This window comes from Pimephales promelas, chromosome 11, assembly GCF_988280905.1.
Source record: "Pimephales promelas chromosome 11, fPimPro1.hap1.1, whole genome shotgun sequence".
Taxonomy (NCBI): Eukaryota; Metazoa; Chordata; class Actinopteri; order Cypriniformes; family Leuciscidae; genus Pimephales; species Pimephales promelas.
The window spans coordinates 20,877,345-20,898,843 of record NC_142779.1 but is presented as its reverse complement, the minus strand read 5'-3'; the positions used below and the strand labels follow the sequence as shown (position 1 = coordinate 20,898,843).

General features: G+C 38.0%; 3 protein-coding genes across 7 annotated transcripts in view; 2 read left to right on the top strand and 1 right to left on the bottom strand.

Moving 5' to 3' along the window:
- Positions 1 to 1,444: 1,444 nt before the first annotated feature.
- ttc9 (tetratricopeptide repeat domain 9) lies at positions 1,445 to 4,156 on the bottom strand. Its single transcript, XM_039656391.2, has 3 exons — positions 3,085 to 4,156; positions 2,601 to 2,783; positions 1,445 to 2,267 (listed from the first exon to the last, which is right to left on the bottom strand). Exons 1-3 carry the CDS (start codon positions 3,524 to 3,526, stop codon positions 2,185 to 2,187), a joined length of 708 nt encoding a protein of 235 aa, XP_039512325.1. The 5' UTR covers positions 3,527 to 4,156; the 3' UTR covers positions 1,445 to 2,184.
- Positions 4,157 to 6,472: 2,316 nt separating this feature from the next.
- On the top strand, positions 6,473 to 14,418 carry med6 (mediator complex subunit 6). Its single transcript, XM_039656390.2, has 8 exons — positions 6,473 to 6,583; positions 7,628 to 7,787; positions 8,008 to 8,099; positions 9,752 to 9,834; positions 9,919 to 10,027; positions 10,123 to 10,238; positions 10,337 to 10,364; positions 13,937 to 14,418. Exons 1-8 carry the CDS (start codon positions 6,562 to 6,564, stop codon positions 14,089 to 14,091), a joined length of 765 nt encoding a protein of 254 aa, XP_039512324.1. The 5' UTR covers positions 6,473 to 6,561; the 3' UTR covers positions 14,092 to 14,418.
- Positions 14,419 to 15,076: 658 nt separating this feature from the next.
- Positions 15,077 to 21,499, top strand: part of pcnx1 (pecanex 1) — a 38,897-nt gene continuing 32,474 nt past the window's right edge. For 4 of the 5 annotated variants that reach the window (XM_089117166.1, XM_039656402.2, XM_039656401.2 and 1 more), the window contains exons 1-3: positions 15,078 to 15,360; positions 20,033 to 20,247; positions 21,338 to 21,443. In XM_089117166.1, the coding sequence (XP_088973292.1) occupies positions 15,208 to 15,360; positions 20,033 to 20,247; positions 21,338 to 21,443 (474 nt within the window). In that variant the 5' untranslated portion in view covers positions 15,078 to 15,207. Of the gene's footprint in view, positions 15,361 to 20,032; positions 20,248 to 21,337; positions 21,444 to 21,499 lie in introns of all 5 variants that reach the window. The other variant, XM_089117167.1, reaches the window with a different exon arrangement.

Genomic DNA, 21,499 nt, shown 5'->3' with positions numbered 1-21,499 from the left:
CCATATAATGCACTTGAACTTCGGGAACCAAACGATTCAAGTACCAAAAGACACACTACAAACTGCAAACTATTCAAAGGGTTTTAAACGATGAATAAGGGTCTTATCAAGCGAAACGATCGCTCATTTAAAAAAAAAAATAACAAAGTTAAAATTTTATAAGCTCAAATACTCGCCTTGCCCTGTTCTGTGATGCACGTTCGTGACTCTCCTGTTTGAACTCGTTTATCAAAATGAACGAATCTTTTTCCAGAGTCAAATCGTTCGTTTCGTTCGTTGAATTAACCAAATGACTCGGAACGAGAACATTTGTTCATGAACGAGTTCGAACAGGAGACTCACAAACGTGCGTCACAGAACAAAACAAGGCGAGCATTTGAGCTTATAAAAATTAAACTTGTTATTTATTTATTAAATGAGTGATCGTTTCGCTTGATAAGACCCTTATTCATCGTCTGTAATCGTTTAAAGCCTGATAAACAGTTTGCAGTTTGTACTGAACGTGTGTTTTGGACCTTGAACCGTTCGGTTCCCACTGAAGTGCATTATATGGAGAAAAACGCTGACATCTTGGATGACATGGGGGTGAGTAAATTAATTTATTACCAAAAGTTTTTTCAAAAGTGAACTATACTATGTCAAAAGTTTACACTTTATTTTGATGGTCGACTTTACTAACTATAAGGAACTTTGTAAAATGTCAATTAAATTTCATTAGAGTATTAATAGACTATGGTAAACTGTTAGGTTAGGCATTATAGGGTTCGTATTTGCAATTTACTTAACTGTCTGTTGGGGGAGCATCAAAATAAAGTGTTAGCAGATATACTAATAATGAGAGTTGACATATAGTTGCAAAGTTACTTAGAATGTCTAAATGTGGACCATCAAAATAAAGTGTTACCTGTCAACAAAATTCAAAATACCTTTCTTTATCCAGTGCTCAGATTTATGTTATTGAATTTTATGCAAATTAGTGCATGTTTAATCATGATGCCTAATTTGCAAACAAAACAAGTGTATTCATTTTGAGTGAGACTGTTCCATTGTAATGCAATCTCCTTGGTCCACATTACTTTAAATTTGACGTTACTAAATACTAAATCAGCAGTTTAGACATTTAGACAGACTGCTCAACCGTTTAATCTTTCATTCTTCTGTTTTACACAGATTTGTCTAAGCGAGCATGTCTAGGACACCATCCCCATCTGTCTCAAAGGATGATTTCCATGCAACCTCACCATAGCAACCAGAATGGAGCAGTGAATTGGACCGTTTTGTGTACCTGCTGTTAAGCTGCACGTAAAGCCCACAATAAACAGTTGAGTACAGTCGAAATATAGATAGAAAAAGTCCCTTCTCTGTCAAAATGAAAATATTATTGTCTTTCTAATGTTTTCACTTTTCACTATCAGTAAGAATCAGATGCAAAAAAACCACACAGTTCTACTTATAACAATGACCACAGTTTATTTAACTCCTACATGCTTTTGTATAGGCCTACGTGTCAGTCAGACTGTGCTTGATTCACATGCTTACACTCATGTTCACTGTGTGTGTGTGCGTGTGTGCGTACACTTAAGCCCACTCTGTGCGTGTGAGATCTTGAGAGATCACTGCGATTTGAATGTGGGTGTTAAGTGAAGTGTAGGTTGTATATGATTGGCATCATTTTCACTAGTAGTGACACTTAATTGCACTTCAAATGAAGGAGCTTTATGCGTTCACAACAAAACTGATCCAGAATCTCGAATAAAAAACATTGTCATGATCTGAAAACAATAAACAAAAAGCTGCAGGAATGTTTCACCAGCCACAAAATGGTGTTCTGTGAACACAACCACCGCGAGAGACCTAGATCTGTTCGTTTTCCAGAACTTAAATACAACTGGGGATTAAAAGCAAGCATTTTGACAGCACTACTGTACTTCAGAAAGTTTAATAAATGCCATGAGATCCCTGGTGGTCTACTTTCCCGGGTCTCCACGGTCTACTCCAGGGCACAGCACACCTGATTCAGCTCTTCAATCTGAGCCAGAGACTGTTTCTGACAGGACTGAGACAGGTGTGTTGACCCGCACTGGAACAAAGTCTCCCATGAAATGCCGAACCTCGTCCACGGAGAGTGCGATGAGGGGATAGTGGGGTGTCCGCAGTGGAAAGCTATTCAAGCGGGAGCCGTTTTTACGGAACTTCTGATTTTTCTCTCTGGGCGTTTCGTCGAATCTTCATTTCCGTCAGCTGGATGTAGCGGATGACATTAGTATCTGTCCCACATAAATAGAAAAGGAGGAAACAGCTGTTTTAACAGAACATGTGGGTGTGGTGAAAGAGAAAACATTTCAGTTTTATGATTATTTATTATTCATTTATCAGCACAATCAGTGTCGTCCTGGAGAGCAGGGGATTTGGGTTCGGAAGCTGCTGCTTATTATTTTAATATCAATGATTAATAGATGCATTGAGATTCATTTTTTTACATTTAAAGGAACCAAGGCCACTGGAAATGTTTTCTGAAATGTCACTCTATTTGGCTTGCCATGGTTTGTCCCCAGTTTGAGAAATGCTGGTATAGTGTGCGAGAGTTTGATCTGACTAACCTGTGGGCTGTTGTTTGTGTGACTCCTTTAAGTAGTGCAGGGCTTTGTTGAAATCTCCCAGATGATAATACGCCACGCCAGAGCGATACAGGGCTTTAAAATTCTCGCCCTCCTTTCTCAAAACCTTCAGACAGTACTCTTTCACTCGTTCATAATTCACAAGCTCCATCTGCAACAGACAAGCTACATGCAAAACACAGACAAAATGAATTTCACCAATGTCATTTTTTTTTTGATAAGGATATTTTAGACGTGTTGTCATGATTTACAGTTTAAAATCAAATTTCGATAAATGACCTGTAATCTAGACAAACCATGACGTCATTCTGCAATCAGAACTGAAGACATTCAGTCCAAATCGACCAAATCGAATAGTACTGATCTGATTATTATGGTGGCCCTGCTTTCATTCAGTCTAAACAGGTGGAATGCATAGAAAACGTGTGCATTGAAACATGTGGTGAAACATGATGTGCGTTCCCACCAGCCAGACTGTTGTAGCACTCCAACTCCGCGTTCTCCACCGCGCCTTTCTGCTCGTCCGTCAGGCTGGACTTACTGATGCTGGTCAGGACGGTGGACGGGGATTTGCTGGTGTCCGGGTCCCCCAACACGCGACACAGACCCTTCATTTCCAGAAGCGCGCGGTGGTATTTGCCGATGGCCTCGCGGTATTTTTTATCCTTGTAGCACTGCGTGCCCTGCGTCTTGAAGTCCAGGGCTCGTTTCACCAGGTCTTCGGGCTCGTTTTGGGGTTTCACCACCGAACCGCTCTGGTGGGGCGCGTGTTGCGGGTAGCGCGCGTCTCCGCGGCTCCGGCCACCGGGAGGCTGCATGATGGTCGTGTTCACGCTGCCGCTCTTGACGCTCATCGTGCTGTTTCCCTTGCGTATGCTTCCTTCAAATCTGCCGTGCTGAACGCTCATCCCACCGATTCGACAATTCCCTGGAACTCACGTTTTAGCGCTGCGTTGGCTCCTCGCGCGTTTACATGCCCCGCAGCTCTTCACGGTTCGATTTTAAAGATGGATTCCTGGATTATTCACACACACAAGCAGTAGGCTACTGTGATTTTTTCCCCCTCTTTTTCTCCCCCTCTATCTTTCTCCCCCAGCGGTCTGGCAGAACGGGATCGGCACGTCCTGCTCTCACCGAATGACTCTGAAGGGAGTGAGCGCGCGCATCAAGCCACAGTGCGCGCGCTGCCCTTAAGAAATGCGGTCATCATCGCGGATGGAGCGATATAACCGGCCTGTGTCAGTCTCCTGCTCCGGCGTACCGTCTCCATTGAAATCCAGCTGAGCGCAACTCAGCCGTTAACAAACGCATTTCTCTTGGCCCCAGTTGTCGGACACTGATAAGAGCTGTTTTAAATACAGTTGAATCTCCTTCCTTTTGATCCTCCCTTGATTCAAAAGAATTATTCTTCTCTCTTTCATTATGCACTGGAAAGTTATTGTTAACCCACATTCATTGATCTAAGTAGGCTAATGGTGAATCTCCGTAATGTTCCTCTTTGAAACGTCATGTTTGTGTTCTACAGGTGTGTGTGTGTGTGTTGCAAATGGTTGTGTCAGGGTGTGTCGTGATTGCGGTAAATCGGATGAGGAGTCATGCTTTGCTCAGTCTGTCATTTTCTTACTCACAAACACATGTGCAATTCTAAGCTTAGAGTTCTAGGCCTATCTGTCTGAAAAAAGATCCATTCGTATCTTTCTTTCTTTCTTTCTTTCTTTCTTTCTTTCTTTCTTTCTTTCTTTCTTTCTTTCTTTCTTTCTTTCTTTCTTTCTTTCTTTCTTTCTTTCTATTGATGCCTTTGAATTTAAGATCAGGGTAACACTGATCAATGTGGGTTTACTTTGAAATTGTAACATATTTATTTACATATAAGTTTAACATGTGCAGGATGATGATGTGTCAGCCAATGTCTTAAATATAAATATAAACATTTGCTAATTTAGTTATAGCAAAACATTTAAAAGAGGGGGGTGGTAAACAAACAAGAAAATCCAGGAATAATACTGATTAAATGTTTATTGCCACATGAAGACATTTCACATATCAGACAAACGGCACAATTTTTAAAATGTGAAAACAGCAGAAACATGTATGGGTATAAATAGCAGTCTTTCTCAGAGTTTATAGGTAAAATGTAAAAAAAAATGCAATTACAATTGCTCATTTTCTTTTTTGATTATTTTAAAATGCCAGAAATGTTCTGAAAACACTTAATAAAATAATAAATTAATTTATCATTATAGTAACAATATCTTTTGTATTGAAACTAGCACTACGAAGGACTAAAAATGACAAAAGTAAAAATAAATAAATAAATGAAATAAAAGTATAAATAAAAACATATATAAATGCACAAATAAATAAATAAATACATGTAAAAATACAGAAATAGCCATTTATATTACAAAAAAATGTATTTATTTTCCCTATATTTCTGTATTTATTTATTTATTTCTACTTTTATTTATTTTTCCTTTTGTCATTTTTAGTCCTTCATACAGAATTGTCAATATTTGAAAGTTCTGTTTGGGGAACAGATTAGACTCTGATTTTGTTTTGTTCGTTTTAAAAAAGAATAATTATTTTTTCAGGTTAGCCGCATAATGATGAACTACTTTATTCTGTACGACATTCTTACATTCAGTTTGTAATGAGAACATTACACTTGACTTGAGGCAATGCATTGCCACGGTGCCACCTCTTGGTAGGTTGAGGATTTATGGCCTTTGAGTTTGACTGGAATTGGGGTTGGATGTGGAATTTAATGGTTCTTTTGTGGATTTTTTTATTGGTTTAATGCTGGATTTGCTCTGCAGGCATTATGTTTATGCTGCACTGCACTCATATATTCCTGCAGAATTCTGCCAGGGACTCTGGTGAGGATTTGTCCCATCTGATGAATTCTTCTTAAGGGATGATGTTTAAACCAATGTAGGCTATTCTTAATTAGGTCCAAAGGCTATAACTATTTTTGTCCTAATTTAATGATAATTCAATGCTTTAAAATCTAAAATGTTGTATATTATTATCGTGTATGTGTGTCTCTGTGTGTTTGTGCTTGCTTGTGTGTGTGTGTGTGTGTGTGCGCGCGCGCGCGCGCGTGTGCGTGTGTTCTCTTGCGTAGCTATGACTCACTGAACACTTGCAAGAGTGATCTAAATAAGAGCCAAGATATTTACATACACTAAATATCAACATTCATGAATGCATTATGTTGCCAAAAAGATAATATCAGTAACCAGAAATACTCAGTTAACCAGAAAAACTAGGCTATGTATTTAAATATATTATAAACATATTTTATAGAGCCATAAGAAAAGTATTGTGTAATTTAAAACGAAATATTTTATGTAGCTATCCACAGGAGTGTTGGGGTACACTGTAAAAAATTAAGAAATGAATTAAGTAATCATCATTTTTTTCCCCAAGTAGCCTAACTAGTAAAGTAACACATTACTTTTACATTTACATCATTTATTTATTTCCCCATTTATTGACTGACAGCTCTTCTGTCCCCATGTTGAGAGCAATTTGATATTAAGTGCAGAGATGTAGTTCTAGACTAAATGTGAGCATGCAATTACTCATCTGGCTTGCACAAAAATAATCTGTATTCATCAAAATGAATAAAAACAGTGAAATGCAAAATATATTAAACATATGCAAAATATATAAAATAAAACAAATATTTTTATGCATTTATAATCTCACTGCCATATAGCTACTTGCTGCTGATCTTCGATGATTCAGCAAAAATGGGTTGCGAGACTTTTTCAACAATGAGTTTAAATAATGAAACAAATTAATATGGCATATTTTTAATTCAGAATTTGGTTTTGGTCTTTTGGTTTTGACCATACTACATAGAGCCATCGTCATAGAGCGTCGACGATTATTGTGTTGTGGCATCATCAGCCTGCGCCTGAGAGTCCAAACTGCGAAGATGGCGTCGGTGGATTTAAGAGGTACTTTCACTTATTTCACGAATTGTTTTACAACGACATTTGACAGTTTTATTTCTGTCAAATCCATTTGTCATCACATTGAAATGCGGTATAAGATATAAAACGGATTAAAAGAACGTTTGCTTTGTCAAGACAACATAAGCGCACTCTTTAGCATTGTCGCCATAGTTTGGGTACAAGGAGGCGCGCAGTGTTATTTTCCACTGTGTATTTTTATTTATTTGTTTGTTTTTTCATTGACTGGCATATTCTCATTCGAATATGATTTTTTTTAAATAACCAGCGTTTTTTAATTAAATATTTATTTATTTTATTCTTTAACGTAACATAAAATCGAACAGTGCAGATCACAAGTAGTTAAGTTGCGTTCCAACATAAGCGTTTTGCAAAGAGATACGTGAAATCCTGGGACCTAGCCTATATAATAATAAAACAATAAAGAAAGGCGTCCATGTCTGATAAACCATATCCATTTTCCAGAGATGCATAAGAAAAATGCTTTTTAGGGCAGCATAGCTAAGTAAGGAGATTAAACAATATCCTGTTTGAACAATAAACTTTGTTTTATTATCATCAGCACCTATCAAAAAATAAAGTGGATTGAGGTCACATCGTGTATAAAATATAAGACTAAGTATATAATTCATAGAATAAATATAAGTCTCCTACAAATCTGTACCAAATAGGCTTTAATTATGTATTTCCAAGTGCAGTGAACAAAGTCTCCTTTTTTATGTTGCACTTCAAACAATGCAAAGAATATTTTGAGTTAAACTTTTGTCTGTAGAACGAGGTAATTTGGAGATTATGTAAAAACTGTAGCTCTTTAGTTAATATACAAATTGATATATTGCCTGCATACTGCCACATTTGCATACTGTCCAAGTATCTGCATCAATTGAGAGCCTTAAATCTTGCTCCCAAATAGCTCAGCTCGGGTTGCACCACTATTGACTTTTGCCCCTTGTAAGAGAGCTTCATAACAGTGACCTCCCAGGTGTATTATTCAGATTTAACATTATACAATGTTGTTGTGTTTGTCAGATAATCTGCTTGGCATCTCGTGGGTGGACAGTGGCTGGGTACCCATCCTGAACCCCAGCAATGTGGTGGAGTATTTCTCTGAGAGGAGCAATCCCTTTTATGATCGCACCTGCAACAATGAAGTGGTGAAAATGCAGAGATTAACCCTGGATCACCTCAAGTAAGCACTGCATGATGCATTAAAAACTGGGTAATGTATGTAGTAGATGTGTCAGAATGTAATCTACATGTCTATGAGTTGAAAACACAAAGACAGAAAATATGTAATCTTTATTTAACTGTCACACTGCTGATTATTTAATTTTCTAATAATAAAAAAATAGGTTGTGCTGCAGTAGAGTGTGTTTTCTGCATTCTTACTTCGTGTTTTGTGTGTGTAGTCAGATGGTGGGTGTGGAATATATTTTGCTTCACGCTCAGGAGCCGATTCTGTACATCATCAGAAAGCAGCAGAGACAATCCCCAACACAAGGTGAGTTTCTCCACTGCTGTTCAGTTTCTGCTGTCTGAGGCTGTTTTTTTTTTTTTTTTTTTTTTTTTTTGCTTTTAATATCATTATGTACAGTATCATCATTCATGAATAATTTTGATTTGGTGTATGCATTGTATTTTTAGATTATGCAGTTTTGTATCAACTGTAATAGGGACGCACAATACATCAGCCACCATATCGTTTTCAGACAATATTTGTTCATCTTTTATGTTTGGAAATTTAACCCATATATTAAATCCAATAAATAATGGATTATTTCCTGGTTTGAATTGTTTGAAATATAATTGGAATCACTTCAAAAAAGGAAAAGACAGTTAGGTGCAACATGTGCAGCGCAAGTCATATAGGCTACATATAAATATATAAAAATAATGAGAGCATTATAATTGTGTGCTTGTGACATGGCGTTTAATGGTAAGACTTTTGATTTTATAATTAGGCTTTCTAAAATGTCCATATCGGTGCATATCTAAACTGTAATATTGACAGACTTGTGATCCAGGTCAAGTTGCGTTTGACATCACAGTTAACAAAAAGGACAACGTAACACAGGTATAACATGGAATGTTGTTGCTGGTGTTTGAGATGTTTATTATTATTATAGATATGAATTATTACGATTATTTTAAAATAGTTTGGCTTTCTAAAAACACAGTGTGAATGTAATGTGCATTGAGACACTTTCACAACTGAAGTTTGAGTCCAGCAGATACAAGTCAGTGTACTTTTTTTAATTCTATATATGTTTGAGGTCTTAATTTTGCTCTCAAAGTGCACCAGATTGATTAATTTAAATTAAACATTGCACACAATTATTTCATCATGTCCCTCCCTAGAGGGGCAGAGGTCCGCCCGTCATAAAATCCTGCGAGAAACAAAATTGAAACATGGAATGTTGTTGTTACAGTACTGTATATATGAAAAAGCAGCATAATTTAGTACTTTTACTTTATAAATTTGGTTTGAATGAACATTTACCAGATTAAATCTTTCATCAGTAATACATAAAGTTTCTGCTGTCTGCATGGCTGTTGCTTATTTGTTACAACTTTGTCTCCCTTATTCTGCAATCACTCTTCTGTTTGTTTTAATTCTTATGAGAGAATAAATTGCAAGAAAATTTTTAGATGACAAAAAGTTGTCAGAGGTTATTACTGTTTGATAAATTATTACAATTCTGTTTTGAATTTTGAAATAGTCAAGTCACCTTTATTTAAAAAAGCGCTTTATACAATAAATTGTTTCAAAGCAGCTTTACCGTGATTAACAGGAAAATCAGTGATACAAACTTCATCAAATATTAAACAAATAAAACAAATTTGCTACAAAGCAGCTCGACATTAGAAATTAGTATCAATAGTTTGTTTAAATCAGTTAAGTGTTAATTCAGTTCAAGTAACTGTAAAGTTAATTATTTATTAAATAATTTCAGCTATAAGCAGCTCTACAGGAGACAGTGCTGTCATTTACTGTCAACTTTATTGGATGAAGTTGTAATAATGTGCACTGATAAATTGTATACAGTAAAACCAGGATTTTTTTCTTTTGTTTACTTTATATTCAATATGCTGACATTAAATTTCTCTGCAGAAAAACAAAACATTCAAATCTTCTGTTTCCCTTCCCTGCAGTAATCCCTCTTGCTGACTACTATATCATAGCTGGAGTGGTGTATCAGGCGCCTGACCTGGGATCAGTCATCAATTCCAGAGTGGTGCGTTTATACACCTTAGAACAATTTAATAACTCCTGTCTCTTATCAGCATGAACATCAATCTTTTGTTTTGATGTGTCCCAGCTCTCAGCGGTTCATGGGATTCAGTCTGCGTTTGATGAAGCAATGTCGTTCTGCAGGTACCACCCGTCCAAAGGGTACTGGTGGCACTTTAAAGACCAGGAGGAGAAAGGTGAGAACACACACAGCAGCAGGAAGCATCTTTCAACAAGTACAACTGCACCTGTCAAAAAGTGTTTCATTTGTGTGTTGTGTGTGTTGTTATAGAAAGGGTAAAGCCTAAATCTAAGCGGAAAGAGGAGCCGAGTTCTTTGTTTCAGAGGCAGAGAGTTGACACACTGCTACTAGATCTGCGCAATAAATTTCCCCCAACTTTCTATCAGGTATAACTAATATACACACAAAACATTTCTAACTGGTTTCTGAATAGAAATGAGAAAATTTTGTTTCAATTTTCACTGATTTTGTGTCTCTGTTTCAGCCTAAACCAGGAGAGAAGCCTGTCCCAGGTGCGCAAATACATACTCATACAATGCTCATAAATATCACACACTACAGATGAAAATCACAATTCAGTTTTGTAAATACTTCAACTAATCTGTATATAAGCCATACTTGGAAAAACATGTAAAAATTCAGATGCAATCACAGTCAAGTAGAGTTTGTCATGATGCTGAACAAAAATGCCAATGTCTGGTGCTGTTTCAAAGCAATTTAAAAATTGCAGTATAATTGAAAAAGCAGCATATTTTTTTGTGTTCTGAAAAGTATAATTACTCGCCATCACTCCTACTAGCCACTTTGGTTTATATAAATATCTAATATATACATGTTTTGTATTGTATTTAATGTTAGCCTGGCAAGCCAGATCTACATGTTAGGTCTGGGAACTCATAATTGGCATGCCTCAATCCGAGGGGCGGGATAAACAATTGTCTTTCAAAATCCCTCTGCACGCAATAGGATAGGAATACAACCAACCCAGGATTTCCGTTGTCCGGTAATTACCGGACATTGGCCAGGAAAAAAATTAAATGTCCTTAAATTAAATCTCTGGTCAATTTGTTCGATTAAAATTGCGTAATAATCCCCCCCCCCCCCCCCCCCGCCCCCAACACAATATGAATTTGAGAATAAGCCTAAAAGTGCATAAAGCAAAAATACACTGACCTTTGGCTATGTTATAAAGGAACAGGCTCTTCGTTTGAAAGTTATTAAACAACACCGCATGCTGCTTTTCAAATAAAGCGCACGCCTAAAACGGCTGTAGCCTAATATAGACCTAAACAACGAATGATTGAGTGAGACGTTTCAAATATGGCCAGGCCCAGGCGGGCGAGCCTTAAAAGCTTTTTTCAGAGGCCAGATGCGACGGACGATGGTGAATCAGGAACATCTCATTATATAGATAAGTGGTTCTTATCCGTGCACTCGTTGGCTATAGTTTTTTTTCTTTCATCAAAACTGAATAGTTTATGTTCATCATTGGTTATAGCCTATATCAAGCAGGGACACATTTGTGTGCATTTTATTTAGTTATTTCACTGGAATGATTAGTAGAGTCTCCGCAACGGCGATAGATTGATGCACTCGGACGTGCCTTTTAAGCCAAGTTCACACTACAGGATTTTAAGCTCGATTTATGCCCGATTTGCAAATCGTTGAGTTCGCTGACAGGTCAGGGTGTTATCGCGTGCAAATCGCGGGGGATTAGCGGATGATGAACGCTTGCCAATCTGTTAGTATGAAAGAGCCAACAAAGCAGCGAAAACTCTCGCAGACGTGTTGCAGAGCCCAGAAAAATATCTAGCCTGCTAGATATCCAGAGCCGTCACGCGACTCAATCTCAGTGATTTCATGAGTACAGCCAATCATAGCAACGCATGGGTTGAGGACACCAGGTAAATCTTAGTTTTTATATTTTTTTGCATTTTTTTTCTCAGAGCAGATCGCTGCAGCAACTGTCTGACGTCCATATTCACGTGTTGTGTTCTCTTCGCACGTGCTGTTTCGCGTCATTTCTGGTTTGTTTTATTGCTGGTTTTTCACGTTTTTTTATGACAATACATGGTTTGTAGACAAGATAGAATCGTTGGGTGACAGAGTTGTTGTCATCTCGTTATTTATTTGATTATTTTTATGATTTAGACCGTACCATAGTACTGAAACAGCTCTCATTAGAGTCAAAAATGATTTGCTCTTATCATCCGATCGTGGTTGTATCTCTATGTAGTGCGTTGTCAACTCGTGTAGTGAGTTACCTCCTGTTGTGGATCAATCACGTTGTGTTGTGTGGTGTGAACAGCTCAACAACTTGAACACTCCTGATTTCACTGAGAGCAAGTCATGTAGTGTGAACTGCACAGTTCAGCCCGACGTTTTAAAATCATGTAGTGTGAACTAGGCTTTAATCTATCGCAACTCGCACAGTGCGTCATCCACGCAACTGATAGCGGCGGACATAAGGGCTCTACTTGATTTCAAAAACAACAGATCTCTTTAGCGCTAGATCTCTAATTTAATGGCGAACTAAATTAATGATCTCCTAGTTAACTGGAGATGTTTTATTTATTTGTATTAGGTACATCCGTGCTTCAATGTTTCAAAAAGTGAATGTGTGTGAAACCACAGTAAAAAAACAATTGGTGTTGATTGACGCCAATCAGACGTTCATGGTTTTTTTCGTCTATTTGAAAGTTGAGTAGTTTGAAAGTAGGCTAATAAACATGCTGCATTCTATGCGGCCTGATTGTCATTTTTTTAAGTTACATATCCTGCCTCCAGTTTTCCTCAACGTGACTAATTAAGAGGCGATATTTAACCGGCATATCATCAAAATAAACGCATTTTTTTTTCTTGCGGAAACTCTGAACCAACCAGAGCACTCTGTGAGTGAACGGCTGTGGATGAGTGAGTCCCATGGGTTTTCCCACCAGCGGAGATAGTTGATGTATTGATAGTTGATTGGATGGTCGTCAAAACTCCGAACACATCTTCCTTTTTTAAGAATGACTTAAGTGATGTTCTCTTAACTCCAAGTTGTCTAGAGTCGCGGCCAAAGCCAATTCAAAAGACCGCTGTTCACCAGCAGCATCTTGTTTTCAAGTAGCCGGGAAGTCACGTATGGAAATCACGGCGCAGAACCGTCACAACTCTGCTGTCATTATGTTAAGCCCACCCACTAACTCTAGACAGGGTGTGATTGGCCTGACTAGAGTTTGGTTTTTCCAGCTCGCAATACAACGGAGAGTTGCTAGACCATTTTTGCTGCCGCTAGTGTGCGTCTAGATTTCTAGGCTAATTTAATGTAGAATTGTCAAATATATCGATTTTTCAATAGGCTACTGAAATATCTGAAACACTTCCAATACTCATATTTCGCAGAAAAGATGGGCTACAGGATACTAGCTGCACTTTCTCTCTCATCTCACTCGCTTAATTTGCTCTGGATTAATATTGTTGGTGTCACAGGGGTTGAATTTTGGTGTGGGTTTGCTTGTATTGCGCATAATTTTACTAATTTCCTCTTATTTTGTGTTCACACCCAAAGTGTGTGCACATAAAGCTGCCTCTTGGTACTGAATTGAGTTAGTGTTTGCTGCTTTTTCCACTTAAACAGTCAAACACACAAAATAATGTCAAAATGCTGGTCTTGGCGAGTATTCGTGTAAACACTGTCAGCTATGTTTAAGGTGAACGTAAACAGTTGAGAAAGAAAATGCATGTGGAATCTTGAATCCGTGCATCAGGTCTTAAAGTGACAGCCACATAATAGTCCTGCTGCCAATTAAATTATGAGATATTAAAAATCGATATGGCAGTTTTCCCCCATGCGAACGACAATCAAAATTGTGGCCAGTGAAAATGCTGAGTGGCTTGTAACTTTGGAAAACCACTGGCCACAGTGGCTGGTGAGCAAGAAGGTTAATGTCAAGCCCTATGGACAAGAGTATTGGGACACACCCTATGTATTTAGAATGCAATGTCAACTCATTACAGTCACTGGTGTAACCATATAGTATGTGTGTATAAACTTTAATATACAGTATATATAAATCTCTCTCTCACTGTCTGTCATTAGTGGAGGTAAAGAAAGAGCCAGAAGTGCCAGTTGAGACTGTGAAGCCTCAAGAAGAACGAGAGACGAAACCTCCCGCCCCTCCTGGCCCTGCCCGGCCAGCCCCACAAACTACTCCCAACAAACCACCACCTGAGAAACGTGCCCGTCTGCAGTAACACTTGCTGGCAAGCCACAAACAAGTTTGATTTATTGTTGCAGGACTGATTGATTCTCAAACCCGAGGACAGTTCTCTGCACCAGTTCTCTGGACTGTTATGGTTATTACATATATAAATAAATTTTCTTTGTAATTTAATAGTTTTTGAAATAATGGAACTGAAATGTGTGTGTGTCATCTCTGTATGTAATTTTCTATATTTCAGTGTTTCTGAGTTGTATCATTTACAGTGGAAATAAGTTGTTTTTCAGAACCTTTTTGGAGTGTCATTCATAATGCAAATAGTGTACAGACTTTTTCTGCCTATTAAAACTCTGTTTTTGTATGTTAGTTGTAAGTGATTCAATTATTATGTAATTATAAGTTATGTTTTCTTTGATTGTCTATAATGTCTTCCGATATAGATTATATATTGCGCAGCGCCCCCGTGTGTTCGGATTGGCACTGGCATCTTTTGCGCTTCTGCATAAACGTGAACTGCGCTCTCTATTTAGTGCACTAGAAGCAGACTCATAGCCAGCAGCAGACATGCTCTGATTATTCAGTTTTATTCATATAATAGTGACAATTATCTCGACCCAAATACTACCAGCTCCGACCTAATTTATTGCACCTGGATCCGCACAGGAACCGCGTTTACTGTAAAAATGCTTAATGGTACGAAAGAATCATGTTAAACATTTTTTTTACTAAGTTATTTCTTTCGAATACCCACACGCGCTTAGTATAACGTTAAATACATAACGAACGATACGATATATTATTTTTTTATCCAACAATCTCACTAAGAGAATGTGATTGTTTATTTACCAAATGTAAGTAAACAGCTTGCCAAAAAAAATCAAAGCTTTCAACAGTATCGCCCCAGATGTTTTTGTTGGTCGATACTCGCGTTCGCCGCGCGGAGGCGCTGTAGAATTACCGGTATCTCTGGCACGCGCAGCGCTACTTTCTAAACGAGCTGAGCGCGAGCTGCCGGGTGCGCGCAGAGCACGATGGGACGGGAAGCGCAGCTCTGGAGGACCACAGAGAAGAAGATGGCTGCGACGGGGCTCGACGGGCCAGCGCCGTACCTCCTGCTCCGAGACGGCTAGAGAGGGGATAGGGGGGAAATATGGGGTCGCAGACCCTGCAGATCCTGCGGCAGGGCGTGTGGGCGTCGGTGACGGGCGGATGGTATTACGACCCCCACCAGAACACCTTCGTGAACGCGCTTCACCTTTACCTGTGGCTGCTGCTGCTCTGCCTCCCGTTCACGCTCTACATGGTGAGAGATGCAGCCGTCGGGTTTCTTCTTCTCTCCATCCCTCAGTCCTTATCAGCCCATCTATGTCATCTCTATCTTTTCCCCTCTCTCTCTCTCTCTCTCTCTCTCTCTCTCTCTCTCTCTCTCTCTCTCTCTCTTCTCTCTCTTCTCTCTCTCTCTTTATGATTCCTGTACACCCATTTCCAGTATTCACATGCTACGTTTCTGTTTATTCGTCTCCGCTAAAAGGTTTCCTTGGTCATGGAAAACCTAGAAATATCAGCTTTTTTTTTTTTTTTTTTTTTACAGCTGAATCGGTTCAGTTCTGGCTTAAAGAGTCTTTGTTTTGGTTTTGACGACATGTTTTGACAGTTGGGTATTTTAGACCAGATGTCATGAGATTTGGTGCGTGTTTAGTCTTTCTCTGCTTTAAAGGGATAGTTCTTTGTGTCATTTCAAACCTGTTTGACTTTATTTCTGTGGAATACAGAAGATGATATTTTGGAGATTGGTACTTTCATTAAGGGGAAAAAGATAATAAAAATAACTTCTCTTATATAAACAACAACATACACAGCGATTCCATAGACAAACCTTTCAGTGAATAATCCTCAAAAGAACCCTTGTTTCTTAATGTGAAGACAATTTTAAAAATCTCAAGACCTTTCACCAGAACAAAAAAGCTTTAGTATAATTTAAAGGTTCCATTTATTCATGTGATGCTAAGCTGAATTTTCAGCATCATTACTCCAGTTGTCTGTCACATGATCCTTCAGAAATCCTTCTAATATGCTATTTTGATGCTCAAGAAACATTTCTTATTATTATCAGTTGAAAACTGTTGTACTGCTCAATTTTTTATATGTCAATATGCCAATAGTAATGTATTGTTTTGTAGTATTGTGCTTTTGATCTAATCAAGATTTATCAGTGACACTCAAAACAGCCACAGTGAGTTAATAATAGGCATCATGTGTAAAACCTTTAAAGCCACGTCCATTCTGTGGGTGAGGTCTCAGGTCTGTGCATTAGATCTGTGATTGAAGTCCATATTTAACTTCCTGCACAGATCCAGCCATCCCTCTCAGGGTTCTACACTATAAGGTTTTTCCCAAGGAGCACATGCGCTCTTAAATGAAAAAATGTAAGAGCACACAAAAAAATTTGGAGTGCAGTGAAATTTTTTCAAGGAACAGTTTAACAAACTATTATATATATATATATATATATATATATATATATATATATATACTACGTGTGCTCCTTCTCTTTGTGTTCAACTATGGTGTGAAATCGTCGATTTAATGCAGAAGTGTAAATCACACTTATAAATCACTTTATAAAACAGAACAAAGGGAATGTGTTGCTCTCAGGAGGAGGCTGGAGCACACCTGTGAAATCTGCATCTTTCCACTGCAGAGGCTCTTTCCACAACATGGAGGAGAAACTAGTTTAAATGAGGGTAGAAGTATTTAGTATTAGTATCTACAGTAGATTTAGTCGACTAAAATCTTATTGTAATTCGTGACTAAAACTAAAACAATTCAGATTAATAAAATATAATAGGTTTAGTTCAATTGTAATGCGTTCATTTAGAATTTATCTAAAATTCCCAAACCCATTATTATACTCCTGGAGAAAACATCTATTAAAGGAGTAGTTCACTTTTCAAAAAACTTTTGCTGATAATTTACTCACACCCATGTCAAAGATGTCCACGTCTTTCTTTCTTCAGTCGAAAAGAAATTAAGGTTTTTGATGAAAACATTCCAGGATTTTTCTACATATAATGGACTTCAATGGGAACCAAAAAGTTCAAGGTCCAAAAGACACTTTCAGGACAAACTGCAAACTGTTCAAAGGGCTTTAAATGATTTCAGACGATGAATAAGGGTCTTATAATAAATAATAAAAAACAAAACAAAAACAAAGTTTACGTTTTATAAGCTCAAATGCTCGCCTTGCTCTGTTCTGTGATGCACGTTCGTGAGTCTCCTGTTTAAACTCGTTCATCGTTTATCGTCTGGAATCGTTTAAAGCCCTTTGAACGGTTTGCAGTTTACACTGAAACTGTCTTTTGGACCTTGAATTGTTTGGTTCCCATTGAAGTGCATTATACAAAAATCCTGGAATGTTTTCATCAAAAACCTTCATTTCTTTTCGACTGAAGAAAGAAAGACATGGACATCTTGGATGACACGGGGGTGAGTAAATTATCAGCAAACGTTTTTTCAAAAGTGAACTACTCCTTTAACCAGTTAATATGAATGATTTTAAAGTTTGAACATGCAATATGGATACAGATTTAACTACTGTGACTTGTAGTAACTACTGTAAAATATATCGTAAAAATTAAATAAAACCACGGTCCCACTTAATATTAAGTGGCTTTAAGTACTATATACTTGCATTGAAATTAATAATTTGATACAATGGACTTATTGTGTACATACATGTTTTACATTGTACTTATATTTAAAAATACCGGCATGTAATTACAGCTGTAATTAATATGTAATTACACATATCCCATATCCACCCATCCCTTACACTTAAACCCACCCTTAAACCTACCCATACCACCACACCTGTCCCTAACCTTACCCGTATCACACCTCAATAGCAGCAAAAGTGATTTACAATACAACATGAGCACAATAAGTACATTATACTTATTTTTAAATGTAAGTACATAGTACTTAAAGCCACTTAATATAAAGTGGGACAATCTTCTTTTCAATGAATGATATATGCAATCTTTATAACTTGCATACATCATTCTTTATTCTTTCAAGCAGCAGACATATTTATTTGTATGAATTAAATATAATGGATCCTTATTAAAGCTATTAAGGAGCAGTGAATGTTATTCATATTTTCTCTTGTTCCTTGATGACACAGATCGCATTAGGCTTATTACCCGCGGTCACTTTAAGACATCGGATCATGTCCAATGACATTCGGATTCAATTACAGTTATGTACATCCAATACACTCAAAACTATTTAAGACATTAACCAACATAGTTTACCCGAATACTCTCCAAAAACGGACATTTCAACATAATCTTGTGTATTTGTTTTGTTTTCGTTTATGGTATTGTGCTCGTAAATCGTTTTCCGGTTCGCACGTATTTTTAGGGTCATAGGAGGAGCAAAGTGGTCACAGTGTAAAGCCCTCCCTATAGGTTCAGCTTGAGTTATTTATTGCCTTTCAACCACAGCTAAACGATATCACGTAAAGTCCTGCAATAGTGCTGAAATAATCACTGAATCAACAAGCAACTGTTGAATGTGCTCCTGTGGTTTTTGAGGAGGAATATGAGTGTGGGTGTGTGTCAGATATGGAGAGGTGTTTCGTCCACAGATGTTGGTTTAGTGCCAGGCTGTTTTTAGCCTCTGCCCTCCGGTTACGACTGAAATATTGTTGCCCCTTTTCATAACCCTGTAACTCTGTATATCCGAGTCCTATATTTGTATATGATATTTATACAACGGAAGCATGTTAATAGGCTGAAATATGTGAGCCTATCACTTGGTTTGCTTTAAAGGACTAGTTCACTTTTAAAAAAAACATTTGCTGATAATTTACTCACCCCCATGTCATCCAAGATATCCATGTCTTTCTTTCTTCAGTCGAAAAGAAATTAAGGTTTTTGATGAAAACATTCCAGGATTTCCTCCATATAATGGACTTCAATGGGAACCAAACTGTTCAAGGTCCAAAAGACAGTTTCAGTGCAAACTGCAAACTGTTCAAAGGGCTTTAAACGATTCCAGACGATGAGTAAGGGTCTTATCAAGCCGAAACGATCGCTCATTTAAAAAAAAAATTAACAAAGTTTAAGTTTTATAAGCTCAAGTGGTCGCCGAGTGAATGAGTTGACTCGGGAAAATATTTGTTCGTTTTAATGGACGAGTTCGAATAGGAGAGTCACGAACGCGCATCACACCCTAACCCTAACAGCGCAAGGCGACCATTTGGGCTTATAAAACTTAAACTTTGTTATTTTTTTTGAAATGAGCGATCGTTTCGCTTGATAAGACCCTTATTCATCGTCTGGAATCGTTTAAAGCCCTTTGAACAGTTTGCAGTTTGCACCGAAGGTCTTTTGGACCTTCAACCGGTTGGTTCCCATTGAAGTCCATGATATAGAGAAAAATGCTGGAATGTTTTCAATAAAAAACCTTAATTTCTTTTCGACTGAAGAAAGAAAGACATGGACATCTTTGACACGGGGGTGAGTAAATTATCAGCAAACGTTTTTCTAAAAGTGAACTACTCCTTTAATGTCAGTATTTGAAATTTTATTAATTCAGTGGTAGGGTTAGGGAAATACAATAGATCAATAATAGATCTAAGGATTGTACTCAACCTTTCAGAAGTTGTGATCGGTGAGGTTTTTACATTTTAAATACAATTTTTAGTTGCTCACCAAGGCTGCATTTTGTACAGTAAAAACTGGAATGTTCTGAAATATTGTGACAAACTTAAGTAACTGTTTTATTTTAATATAATCTGAAAACGTATTTCTGTGAGTAGAAAACAAAATTTTCAGAAATTCAGAAATAATCCATTTTAATGAGTTGATTTGGTGCTCAGGAAACATTTGAATATTGCAAATGAGCTCCAAGCCACAAAAATGATTTATATTCTTCTCATGTAAAATCTCTTGCTTTGTCTTTCCCTGTAGGCCTTGCCCCCCACCATGGTGATTGTGGGGATCTACTGTGGGGTGATAGCAGGTATGTTTGTGCTGCTGAAGGCTGTGAATTATCGCCTGCACACCGCGCTGGATGAAGGGGAGGTGGTGGAGCTGCGGGCCAAAGGGAGTGAGGGGCGGGCACAGGGGGCAGAGCACCAACGTGAGGGCACCGGCACCCGGCAAGAACACTCAAACGGGCCTGGGTAAGAATCATTTATGGTTTACTCAAAAGCTGTTACAAAAAGCAGAGTCACTCCACAGTTAAACAAGGTTATGATGTAAATCATCTTAGGGGTTAAATCTTCTCAGGAAAGGTTCTGATTTAGTTTAGGACTCATCTCAAGAAAATCTTTTGTATGTCATGTTTTTCGAGAAGCCGGATTTCGAAACTCGGCTTGGAAGGCCCTGATTCCACTCAGAACGGTTCTAATTCATCTTAACAAAGTTTTGATTAAGGGACAGCGCTGTTGCTCAGCGGTAGGGATGTTTCTGAGAGCTAATCTGCTGTCATGCTGGATCCATTCATCACCCACTGAGAGAGAGAAAAAGGGAGGAGGGGATGGAGTGAGTCAATCAGGAGAACTGATATAGAGCCGTATAAACCAACACACACACACACACTGTTTGCTCAGAGGAGTCAGAAGCAGTCTGCAAACTGTCAGAGAGTCCGGACACATTAAACACAGTTACTCTAATCACTAAACGTTTTTTTACACCCATCAACGTCTTTTAATGCATTTGAGAACATGCATATTTCTTGCATTTCTATTTATATGTAAAAGAGAAATCAATACTGGATGTACTATAAACGCACATCTGGAAAGACATTCCTGGTTTGTCCAGATCTGTACTTAAGAATATATATGATTTCTGCTTGAGGCCCCTGATCTGAAGAGCTCATGTGTTTTTAATTCTTCCAAAGACCCTCATGTATCTCCTGAAAACTGCCTCTAGCCGCACCAAAACAATAGCAAATAATGATGGAAAAGGCTGACGTTGGTAGGTGAGCTCTAGCTTTGGGATTACCGTTCACCACCACATTTTATTTTTATTCTCAATCAAAATAAACCTCTTTAAATATTATTATAATCTCCCAAAAATTGAAGAGAGGGAGGCTGATCTCTGCCTAATTGGTGGCAGACATTAGATAGATGCTAGAAAGAATCTCCTCTGTGCTGGTGCCTGTGCTGCTGTGCAAGTTTGATCATAAATGACATCATTAACTCTCAAACCCTCGGGCTGTTCCTGTTAGTGTGTTGCTAGGTAACTAACCTTTTGTGTGTGTGTGTGCAGGGACCCAGGAGGTGGAATAGAGATGTCCGATTTTGCACGGGAGGAGACGCCACCGGTCGACTGCAGTTCACGGAACTCTTTCGTAGGAATGGACTCCAGTCATCAGGTTTGTCTGTCGGTCTTTTTTATTCTGTGGCGGACACAAAGATCCATAGGAATGGG

Coding starts and splice junctions, on each gene's coding strand:
- med6 (XM_039656390.2), top strand. CDS start 6,562: ATGGCGTCGGTGGATTTAAGAG. Junction 6,584..7,627: donor GGCGTCGGTGGATTTAAGAG/GTACTTTCACTT, acceptor TGTGTTTGTCAG/ATAATCTGCTTGGCATCTCG. Junction 8,100..9,751: donor GAGACAATCCCCAACACAAG/GTGAGTTTCTCC, acceptor CCTTCCCTGCAG/TAATCCCTCTTGCTGACTAC.
- ttc9 (XM_039656391.2), bottom strand. CDS start 3,526: ATGAGCGTTCAGCACGGCAGATTTGAAGGAAGCATACGCAAGGGAAAC. Junction 2,784..3,084: donor GTGCTACAACAGTCTGGCTG/GTGGGAACGCAC, acceptor TTTTGCATGTAG/CTTGTCTGTTGCAGATGGAG. Junction 2,268..2,600: donor ACACAAACAACAGCCCACAG/GTTAGTCAGATC, acceptor TATGTGGGACAG/ATACTAATGTCATCCGCTAC.